The sequence below is a fragment of the Halictus rubicundus genome, chromosome 2 (genome assembly GCF_050948215.1).
Source record: "Halictus rubicundus isolate RS-2024b chromosome 2, iyHalRubi1_principal, whole genome shotgun sequence".
Taxonomy (NCBI): domain Eukaryota; kingdom Metazoa; phylum Arthropoda; class Insecta; order Hymenoptera; family Halictidae; genus Halictus; species Halictus rubicundus.
The window spans coordinates 28,989,920-29,000,630 of NC_135150.1; the positions used below are offsets into that span (position 1 = coordinate 28,989,920).

The window sequence follows — 10,711 nt, forward strand, 5'->3', positions numbered from 1 at the left end:
AGAATTCGTTACCGATCAATGTGTTCGAAGAGAACATTTTTCGATGTGCAGGCGAGTTGACGGCACACTGCGTCGGTCCCCACAAAGTGGCTTACTGCGAACTGTACGATCACGGCGATGCTACTTTTACCTTGAACGTTAAACCTCAAGAGGCTGGACGTCACGCGTTGACGATCAAGTATGCGGGAGAACATGTCCCAGGTTCGCCGTTCACGTTACGCGTTTCCGGTGCTCCGGACGCTTCGAAGGTAACGTAGACGCCACGAGTAGAATGTAGACATTTATTTCTATTCGAGTGAAACGAATCGAATCGAATCGAATCGAATCGATCGAAGCACAAATTGTCTCGACTAATCCCAGGTACGAGTGTACGGACCAGGAATCGAGCACGGAGTGCTGGCGACATTCCAGTCACGGTTCATTTGCGACACTCGCGGCGCCGGTGCTGGCCAGCTCACTGTAAGAGTCCGTGGACCGAAAGGGGCGTTCAGAGTGGAAATGCAGAGGGAGACGCAGAAGGATCGTATAATTCTTTGTCGGTACGATCCGACGGAACCAGGCGACTATAGGGTCGAAGTTCGTTGGGCAGGCGTTTTGGTTCCGGGTTCCCCGTTCCCGGTTAAGATCGTTGACACGCAAGACGAACTATTGATGCTGACGCAGGTAAACACGCGCACCAGTTTCGACCAAGTTATCCAAAGACTCGTCGAGTATTTTCTTCGACAAAGAATCGAATTTACAGTTCGGATTGTTAATTTCAGGGTGGAGACAATTATTCGACGGGACATCACACGATCGCGTCATGGCGTGGGTCGCAAGCTATGCTCTAAGGAAATTGCATATAAAGTTGTTATTATTTTTTACGGACTAATAATATATTTTGATAATATATATATAATTATATTGTAACTTATCTAAATGTTTGCAATAAAATCGATATTTTGACAAGTCTCGTTACCCCGATAACGATGCTTCGGTGATTTTGTAAATATAAACTCATTTATTTTAAATACATACATCATAACAAAGGGTCGTAGAACACTGTACATCCAGCCAACCGAAGCTTCGGACCGATACGAAAATATAGTATAATATAATATGTTACATCGCATCCCACACAACATTCTATCAACGTTTTTTCTTCTTCTCTAGCTTGCCGAGTTCTCTGAACACGTTTTTCTTCATTTCCTTTTGTCTGTGAAGTTTTCGCGCTTCCTCCGCGGAAATTTGAGCCTGATGAGCCTCGATTCTTTTCTTCATGGCTAGCTTCATCTGTTTCTGTTTGTGAGCGTAATTGGTTTTGATCATTCGCATCAGCTTCGCCACCCTCTCTTCCTTGGGTTCGAGCACTACCGCCACTCTGCTGTCCTTGAACTTCGGCTTGCGTTTTCCAGGGGTCGGCATCATCTTTGGCTTATCCTTGTACGGAAGCTCTTTCTGCAGGCTTCGAGGAATAGACAGGGGTCTGAAGACCGTTGGTTCCCTCTCGATGCTCGTGTACATCGAGTCCGTGTTGGCTGGCATGCGAATATTTTTTTCCCGCTTCAGCTGTCCCGTCGTTTTCATTCCTTGCCAGCGGTTCTTCTCGTCGGCCGGAAGCAAAAGCGAAGTGACCGGATTATAGAATTTCGGGACGTCGACCTTGTACCAAGTACGGCAAAAAACGATGTCGCTCAGAAGTATTTTGTCCTCGAACGTCGCCCGGAAACAACCCTCTGGTTTCGACACGGCTTTCTTTATTTGACCGCGTATGCCCGACACCGTCTTTATCCTGGCACCCTCGAACTTTGCCACCTCGAGGGCGCTGTTGAACATGTCCTTGATGAACGCGGTCTTCTTGTAGATCTTCATGGGGACGCCGGTGAGCTTAAGCTTCTTCATGATCTGCGTGCTTTTGTCCGCCTCGACGATAGAACCTGTCGCCGCTATCCTGAATCCCGGCGCTCTACTGGCGACGTCCTGCACAGCCAGAACTCCGGTGCTCTGCGGCGTTATAGGGCCCCAAAAGTGCGCCATGCAGGCAACGTGTTCCGGCGTGTACTTCAACATTCGGCTTCTCATATTATCCTCGAGCTTCGAGAAGATCGGAAGCGACTGAAATCGTCTCCACCCCACGGAAATGATCAACGGATCTCGGCTCTTGAGAATCTTCGAGTACCATCGGTGCTTCTTCATCCTCGTCTGCACGTATCCTATGTTCTCTTCGCCGTGTAAGAGACCTCCGATGATCAGCGGATACGTGGGATCCAGATTAGCGATTAGCTCGCAAGGCACGTTCTCCAACTCGACGCGGACGTACATGCCAGGACGATAGCCTTCCAATTGGACCCGAACGTCGTCCTCCACTCCCTCGAACTCCGACTTGTTCAGGTTCGCCTGCCTTTCCACCTCCGATTTGAGCTCGTCGTAATAGGTTCTCGTCTCGCCGTTGTCGTATTCCATGTCAAACTGTTCCTTCAACTTTTTCTTCTTCTCGATAAGCTTCTTCTTCTCCTCGATTTCATCGTTTGTTGGCTCCTTCGGCGCTTTCGTTTCGTATTTCTCCCCAGTTTCCAAGTCCTCGAAATCCCCATAGACATCCTGGTCGTCCATATCGTCCAATTTCAACAGCTCCTCGGCGTCTTCCGATTCCTTCCATTTTCCCGTCACGAAACGATTTACCACGAGTAACCTGTTTTCTTCTTCCAACCAATCTCGCGGCTCCTCCAGAAAGAACACGCATTCCTCTTGATTCCGCAGCTCTCGTTCTTGGATCTTACGCTTCTGCTGTTCTTGCACCACACGGAAGATACCGCCAATCTCGTTCTCCTGGTCCTCCTCCTTCTCCTCCTCTTCCCTTTTTTCTTTCTCGTCCTCTATTTCTTCGGCGAGATTCCTCTTGTCGAATACTCCGTACACCAGTTTCATTAAGTTCTTGTTGCCACGTTGACGATTCTCGAACGCGCTCTTAGCTTTCTCGGCCAAATTTGTCTTCCACTTTAATTCGTCCACGTTTTCCTCGCTTTTGTCGTCCCCATGCTCGTCCTCCTCCGACGATTCTTGAGAAAAATTCATTTCGTTTTCTCCTTCGTCGTCGTCGTCGTCGTCGTTGTCGTCTTCATCGACCTTCTCGAGTCCAGCCCGCGAATCCTCATCGCTCAGCTCGTCGAAGCTCTCGCTCTCGCTATCCGGTTGTTTGTTACGTTCGTTCGATCTAACGTTCAGAGAATCCAATGCTTCCGCGATCTTATTCTTGATCTTTATGTCGGACTCTTTGCTCGTCGAATGATAAACTTCCGTGTTGCTCGATGCATCTGCAAGTTGAAAAGTGTCCGCGGACTTTTCTTTCCTCGCGTCTAAATCATCGTCATCGTCCAAGTCCGAATCGTTCGGTGAGCACTTTGTCTTTTTGAGTTGGACGATTCTAGATTCGCTACTCTTCTTTCTCTTTACACCGTTTCCATTCGGTTTTCTCTCGTCCACGCTTTCTTCTTTCGGTTCTCCGTTGTCGGTACCGTCGTCTGTATCTTCGTTATCGAGTTCGTTCTCGCTTTCCTCTTTCGACACCTCGTCGTCGTCGTCGTCGTCGTCGTCCTCGCCCTTGTCCTCGTCCTCGCAATCCTGCGAATCAGGGAACAAAACCTTTCTTCTAATTCGATCGCCATCTACTACAGTTTCGCCGACGTAATTGCCAAAAGATTCCTCGACGTCCTCTGCCTTGATTGGAGCAGCGTCGCTGAACAGTTGTAGCTCGCTGTGCTGTAATTTCTGATCCAGAGTCTCTCGAGTGTCCATCAGAGCTCCGACCAGACCCGTATCCTCCTCCTTGTGAGAATGACTGCCACCCAACTCTACGTAGACGGCATCCTTGTCGTAAACTATCCCACCCACGCCAGAAAAAGGAGCGTAAATCAAACGTTCCTTTTCTACCAAAGCGCGTTTCTTTAGCTCTTCTGGCAACGGGCAGGGATCCGAAAGAAAACTGACATCCTTGATTTTTAGATCGCCGCACCCTGGAATGTGTATGGAAGTTTCCTTGTTCAAAGGAACTCCCCTCACGTATCTGTAACAAACGATACAAAATAGTTGGTAAATCGTAACGTAGAATGCACTGTAATTTTAAGTATGCCGTAATCTGTACGTACCCGTATAAACTTATCGTTCTATCGGTTTTTGGATTTTGTCTAATCGACTCCGGGGGAGTCAAATCTTCCACTCTATCCGTCAGTATGTAGGGATGCGTACTGCGCCAAGTCAGAGGCCTAAATTTCATGACAGATATGAACCTGGCCAAGTTTTTAACCTCCATTCGTAAATATTCTCCATGGAGCAATCCGGAAAGGTAAAACAATTTTGCTCCAGCGTACACTTCGGTCCAAAATCGTTGTTTCAAGGTTTTCTTGGTTTTTTTCAATTGTTTAGCATTTTTTATCAAGTCCAGATGGGTCAAAACACCCATGATCCGTGGCATCCCATGAACCTGACATATATTCAAAAATTCGAAAATTTCCATTTCAAAACCAAAAGAACCATCTATCAACAGCAACACCAAATCTGCCACTTTCGCTATGTCTATCATACTGTTGATGTCGTTGTTGCATTCGATAAAAGTAATTCTCCTTTTCTTGCTGGAAACAACGGTAACCGGACCTACTATGTTCGCCAACGGCTGTTTCACGTAACTCTTGATCAAACATTGAATTACCAAAGATTTCCCTACCTTCGGAGGACCGACTACGGCAACCAAAATCGGAGGTGGTTCCAAAGGAGTTCTGTCTACCAAAGGTACGTGCTGTTTCTTAGTTTCTATATCTTGCTTACGTCTGAAGCGCCTTTCCGCTTTAATCGCGGAATGAAACGTAAACGCCTTTGGATTCTTCTGTTTATCCGTTAGCTCTTGAACATGTTCGTTCTTCGCCTTCTTTTTCACAGCTTTGCGACCGGCGTTTCGTTCTCTGTGAGTCTTGTGACTTACCGCACTTTCCGTTTCCGTTGCCATTTTCAGTTTCTTTTTGCGATTGTTTGGTCGATCAAATAAGTATATTACTGTGGAAAGATGCGCGTGCTCCAACCACCTCTCGACTTCACTCGCATGTTCCGACAGGCATGTAAATACTTAGGTTATGAGACGTTTGAAATGCGGCTCCATACGTAGCCAAATTTCCTTTTACCGGAAGTGTTTGATACTGCACATGTGAAAACCGTGCAAAATAATCGACGAATGTGTCACAGTTTTATAATGTTTCAAGTTTTATCATACTCGATGCAACGCTGGAAGCATAAACGAATGGTAACTGAACGTTGAACACGTGACACCGAAGTAACGTTGGTGGTCATCTGGTCATTAACCCGCTCGGCTGGTGTATACAATATTCGAAACAGTATAAGGTTTGAAATCAATTAATTGTAAAAAACTTTGAAAATGGATGTGAATCCTTTCGCCAAAAGATACAACGTACAACACTGCAAAAGGAGGCAAGGATCATTTATCCTGCGAGTCGTAGGCTACGAAATAAAGAACGACCCTCATTTTGCGCTGGGTTTTGGACAATTTTGGAACTAATGGGAAACGAAGTTGTTGATTTTGTCGCAAGTGGCACCACTGTTGTCTGCCTTAAAAAAAAAAGAAGAAACACTTCCACACTTTCTTTCTTCGGCAACGTTTGGTTAGCAGTTTGACCGTTTTGCCGCTACGAAGAATGGCGCTACAGGCAGATTTTACGAAACAAACAATTTCCGCGACTTTCAACTTTGAAACGCTTTTGAAGAATATTTTTGTAACGAATAAGTAATGTCGATAGCATCTATTCAAAGTGGTTCCACTAATATTGTGCTGTTGGTAGAAGAAAGAACGAATCGTAATTTACGCTCTATTTTGTATCTTTCGAAAAGTGTTTTGTACATTATGCATCGAATATCGAGATACAAAAGGATGCTTTGTCCTTCGTCGGCGACTGTTTGGTTGTTGTTGTTGTTGTCATTTGGATCAATTTGACTGGTTCGTCGAAGGTACGTTTTCCACAGAGACCGAGTGGCAGCACCAGCACGCAACTGCGAGCAGTTCACAGTGACAGTTCGGAGTACCGGAGTTTGTATCGCCAGCGCCAGTACATATGTAGTATTTGTACTTTGTGGTATGTGTATCAATGTGTATCGCGTATCTCGTTCGTAGTTAGTAGTTCGTAGTGGGTTCGGTTGTCTCGCTTTCTGCTCCAATGAGAGAAAAGAGACGGAGAACGAGTTACCAGCGAGATTTTACCGTGGATACTGGATACAGATGTCAGCTCGAGATCGCCAATACCGTGAATCAGTGTGTATAAATATAAGTGGGAGTCACATATGCGTCAGCAACAGGTTGTCGAGTCGCGAGTACATGTTCCAGCCGTTCGTGTTTCCAATGTAAGATCGAGCAAAGAAAGCGAGGGTTTCGCGAACAAGAACGAAAATTGATTTGTTACCAATCGAACATGGTTCCGTCGTATTTAGGTCGTCTCGGTCGCGACACGACAGGTACCCAGTGCTGTTCGAAGCAGTTCGAAGGCAGCTGTTTACCGTTGGCGCGTTAGTTCGCGACCTGCTTATTCTCATTGTCACCGCGTAAATTCCTCTGTTTGTAGAAACGATCGCAGGGACGACCAACGACGAATCAACGTCCAAATGCTGTACCTATCTTTGTGTGCGCGTGCTTTCGTGTTTTGGTGCGCTCGTGCGTTCGTGCGTTCGTGCATTCGTAAATAGATACGTAAATAGGAAACTAGTTTGAAATTCATTTTGAAAACGACGAGACTCTCTTATCGTCGCGCGTACGTATGTCTTTCGAAAAACCTTTCGCTGGTCTTTTCTTGTATTACAATCGACTTTGTTTATCGAGAGGTTAGGGTACACGGTGTCTATATATTTAAGTACCTACATATGTATATTTACTCGTTGCATCGGTGTTTTTGTCAGGACTCGCGATCGTGGCGTACCGATTGTTTCTCGAATCAGTTTCGATTTCTTTTCAACTTCGAGCGCGCATTGGCGATATTGGCTCGAGGCTCGAGGCGACACGAATGTTAATTCGATTTCTGGCCTACTTTAGAAAGCGGATTATGAAAATCCGACGAACGTCGATGTATCATGGTCGATTGTAGGATCGACCGAGCGAACACGTTCATTTCGGATGAGGATGAATTTTTGTCATTTCAGGCACCTACGAATGGCTGGTCGATACCATAGAGAAGTCAAGGTGGACAGTATACGGATGATCGAAGAAAAGGTAGACCCCATGGAAAGGGCACAGGGAACGACCTACATGGAAGGGGACGATCGTCTTCTAGACTATTGGGAAGAGTATCAGGAGATGATAGAAGAAACGAAATTGTTGGACGATTATCTGGAGGAGGAATGTCCGCGCAATTACGACGGTGAGGTTCAATTTTTCCGCGACATCGAGAGATCGTTCGGACGAACGGTTCGGAAACGAATACGTACGTATTTGTGTTTTCAGAGGGTGAGGAAGAAGCGGAGTGGTTGCATACAGCCGGATTGGGACAGTTGACCGAAGCATGGAAAGTCGGGAAAGAAGTGCCACCGGAAGAGCTGGGAGCTGTGCTGCGACCATTGTCACGGGCTCAGGCAGAGGCGGTGAAACGGCGCGTAAAGTCCTTGAATCGGACGGTGAGGCAGCGTTTCAATCAACGGCAACGCGTGCGCAAGCCCGACATCAGAGACGTGTTTAAAGACATAGAGGTACGAGCGATAACTATCGCGAATCCGAGTAGACGGGATCCGAGCAACCGTGCTAATTGGGGTTTTCCGTTGACACGCTAGGCGTCGAGCACAGGCACCAGGTCCCGCAGCGCTACGCCCGACTCCCTGGATTCCGTGGCAGACGCGACACCGGAAAACGTCTCGCCTCCGCCACCTTCCACGGGTGTTGCCACCGTTATCGAGACGCCTCGTCCGAGGTAGGTACAATGCCCGATGTCCAAGATCCAGGCAGACCCCCGTCCAGTCTCTCCACCGCCGCCGAGTAATCTCGCCGCGTTTCTTTTTGATCGAGAAGCGTCACCGTGCCGAACTTTGTGTCGGTGTTTCAACAGCGGCCGCCTCACGAAGCCAAGGAGACGGTCCGGAGAACTCCGAGCGCACCGTCGACCACGGTGCCGGGAGCCTCAGCGGCTGGCGTCTCGCTACCCGTTCAAGAAATATTCAGACGCGCCGGGAACTGGCTGCGAGGAGACGTCGCGACCGATTCAGGTATTCCAAAATATCGTAATCGTAATTGTTACCGTTACCGTTACCGTTACCGTTATCGTTACCGTTATCGTTATCGTTGGAATTCATTGAACCGCGCACCGGTGGTTACACCCGTTACAACCGGCGACATCGTTCGATTGCAGAAGGTATTCAATTGACCGGCTATCACAGGCTGGGTACGATACACGTGTCGAGGCCAACCGCGCAGAGACGGAGCGGCAGCGATCCCGACGAAATAGCTAGCGCGATCGAGCGAGCGCCGAACGTGTCCCCGGCGAAGATCGGCATTTCCCCCGACGATTCGACGTTGAGGTAAATACGCTCTTATAGTCGACGGCGTGATAGGCCGATCACCGACAAACGCCGCTCGAATTTTCAAACGTATTCGGTGTATCGTCGTTCCGGTACGTTTCAGGAGAAATAGCGGCGGGCACGCTACGGTCACCCGAAGCCACAGCAGTCTTTACGGATTGAATAGACCGGCCGACGAGAGCCTGATAACGCGTCCCCTGAGTCGCACGTCCTCCCACGGCCACTTGAGTTTCGAGGAAATGTGTAGGGCGAACGAGGTAAAGTCGCAAGTTTGGATCGGAAACGCGGAAACGTTCGCGGCCGACGACGTACAGAGACGGCTAGGAATCGAAACGTTGTCGCAACGAGATCTGACCAGACTGCAGCCGTTGTTGTGGCTCGAATTGACCGCCGTCTTCGACAAGTATAATCTGCCGCTGCAGAAACGCAAACCGAACAAGCGTCGAACGAAAGGTGTGCATCGACGATCGAAAACCATCGAACGATCGAATGAACGAACGTACGAACGAACGAACGAACGAAAGAACGAAAGAACGAAAGAACGAACGAACGATTGAACGAACGATCGATCGATCGGTCGATATTAACCGGTTACTATGTCCCTAGCTGGAAACTTGTTCGGCGTTTCGTTGTCCACTCTGTTGCTTCGAGACAGCCAATTGACGTCCGAGGAGAGCAATATTCCGTTGGTATTTCAAAAAGTTCTTACCGAGTTAACGAAACGCGGCGTAAAGGAAGAGGGAATTCTTCGCGTCGGAGGACACAAGCAAAAAGTACGAGCTTTTAAGCAATCGTTAAGAGTATAGATATTTCACGCGCGATTCCGACTCGTTCGACCAGACTAAACTGTGATCGTCGTTGTGTTCAGGTAGAGTCGATATGCGTGCAATTGGAAACGGATTTCTATTGTAAATCGAAAGAGACGGACAAATTGTTGGAGCGCACGTCGTGCCACGATCTGGCCGCGATTCTGAAAAAGCTGCTGCGCGATCTTCCGCAGCCCCTGCTCACCGTCGAATTAATCGACGCGTTCTACCAAAGCCACGGTAAGTAAACCGCGAACCGTACGGTATCGTGCGTTCACCTTACCGATATCGGAAGAAATCGTTCGAGAACGCGCGCAATCCATGTGCTTTCTTTTCTGCGTCCAGGAGTGAGCGACCGGCGAGAGTTGTCGCACGCTTTGAACTTGCTGGTGCTGCTCTTACCGATAGAACACCGTTGTACCTTGAAAGCGCTAGCGAACTTCTTGAAGCTGGTCGTCGAGAATCAAACGTCGAACAAAATGTCGATCCACAACGTGGCGATGATCGTTGCACCTTCGCTGTTTCCGCCACGGTACGTTCATCCTCGCGATCGTACCGATTTAACGGCCCAGGTCAACATGGCCGCCATATGTTGCCGAGTGACGGAAGCTCTTCTCAGCAACGCGGAGAAATTGTGGTACGTACCGAACGATCTTACGAATCAGTTGCACAGACAGTCCGTGGAGGAACGGTATCGCAAGTACAAGAAAAAGTATTGCTAATGCTCGTTGGCGATCTCGAGAATCGGTAGCGATTTTCGAAACGCATAGATCTTAAAAGGTGCTTCGGGTGAGACGCCACGCGAGGCGACACCGTGATTACCTCGACGCGCGATCTCGATCTCGATCTCGATTTCGTTTTCCAGAGCTGGCCGATCGAATCGTAGAATCGAATCGCGCCAGCATTCGCCTTTTAATTGCACCGACGAATAGAAATCGACTCCGGTATCGTCGTATCGTATCGTATCGTTTCGGCGTACGAGCGTACAAGTATTCTAATTTATTGGTACTCCTTCTCGCGAAAAGTCTACACAGGAGTATCTTGTTACGCGTTTAACGCTCCTTTTCTCTTCGTTTCTCGCAATTTTTCTACACGTTTCCGCGATCGTGCTCGCGTCGATCGCGAAACGCACGAGGGGATCGAGCAACCGCTGAACCAGGGCTCCACCGAACACGGAAGCTCGCAGGTTCTCGCGACGCGTTTTGTTTCCAGCCACGTTTTTCTCGTATTCTCTGATGCGCCATATTATTTTAAGGAATTGTACATATCGTATTTCATAAAATTGTTACATTGTTTGCCTCATTAAAGTGCCAAAGAAAATACAAACGAACGTAAACCTTTTCTCGTTGTTCCAGTCTGTTGCGCGTGTTTGT

At 48.1% G+C, this 10,711-nt stretch overlaps 3 protein-coding genes across 8 annotated transcripts in view; 2 read left to right on the plus strand and 1 right to left on the minus strand.

Moving 5' to 3' along the window:
* Nucleotides 1-948, plus strand: part of Jbug (filamin-type immunoglobulin domains fbug) — a 24,816-nt gene extending 23,868 nt beyond the window's left edge. For 2 of the 3 annotated variants that reach the window (XM_076806516.1, XM_076806514.1), the window contains exons 38-40: nucleotides 31-248; nucleotides 361-663; nucleotides 762-948. In XM_076806516.1, the coding sequence (XP_076662631.1) occupies nucleotides 31-248; nucleotides 361-663; nucleotides 762-830 (590 nt within the window). In that variant the 3' untranslated portion in view covers nucleotides 831-948. The remainder of the gene's footprint in view (nucleotides 1-30; nucleotides 249-360; nucleotides 664-761) is intronic. The other variant, XM_076806515.1, reaches the window with a different exon arrangement.
* Conu (Rho GTPase-activating protein conundrum) overlaps nucleotides 1-10,625 on the plus strand; it is a 19,530-nt gene extending 8,905 nt beyond the window's left edge. Inside the window, exons 2-11 of one of the 4 annotated variants that reach the window (XM_076806525.1) lie at nucleotides 6,343-6,378; nucleotides 7,168-7,385; nucleotides 7,469-7,710; nucleotides 7,792-7,928; nucleotides 8,027-8,220; nucleotides 8,364-8,532; nucleotides 8,636-8,985; nucleotides 9,139-9,305; nucleotides 9,401-9,578; nucleotides 9,684-10,625. In XM_076806525.1, the coding sequence (XP_076662640.1) occupies nucleotides 6,353-6,378; nucleotides 7,168-7,385; nucleotides 7,469-7,710; nucleotides 7,792-7,928; nucleotides 8,027-8,220; nucleotides 8,364-8,532; nucleotides 8,636-8,985; nucleotides 9,139-9,305; nucleotides 9,401-9,578; nucleotides 9,684-10,060 (2,058 nt within the window). In that variant the 5' untranslated portion in view covers nucleotides 6,343-6,352 and the 3' untranslated portion in view covers nucleotides 10,061-10,625. Of the gene's footprint in view, nucleotides 1-6,098; nucleotides 6,114-6,133; nucleotides 6,379-6,598; nucleotides 6,783-7,167; nucleotides 7,386-7,468; nucleotides 7,711-7,791; nucleotides 7,929-8,026; nucleotides 8,221-8,363; nucleotides 8,533-8,635; nucleotides 8,986-9,138; nucleotides 9,306-9,400; nucleotides 9,579-9,683 lie in introns of those variants that run through there. The other 3 variants (XM_076784481.1, XM_076806524.1, XM_076784480.1) reach the window with 3 other exon arrangements.
* LOC143365915 (ribosome biogenesis protein BMS1 homolog) lies at nucleotides 1,096-5,400 on the minus strand. The gene is made up of 2 exons (XM_076806517.1): nucleotides 4,125-5,400; nucleotides 1,096-4,042 (listed from the first exon to the last, which is right to left on the minus strand). The coding sequence occupies exons 1-2, from the start codon at nucleotides 4,976-4,978 to the stop codon at nucleotides 1,129-1,131; spliced, it is 3,768 nt and encodes a 1,255-aa protein (XP_076662632.1). The 5' UTR covers nucleotides 4,979-5,400; the 3' UTR covers nucleotides 1,096-1,128.
* Nucleotides 10,626-10,711: the final 86 nt, after the last annotated feature.

Excerpts from the sequence above, each read along its gene's own strand:
- LOC143365915 (XM_076806517.1), bottom strand. The coding sequence starts at position 4,978 with ATGGCAACGGAAACGGAAAGTGCGGTAAGTCACAAGACTCACAGAGAA. Across the intron at positions 4,043-4,124 it reads AGAACGATAAGTTTATACGG|ATACGTGAGGGGAGTTCCTT; the intron begins GTACGTACAGAT and ends CGTTTGTTACAG.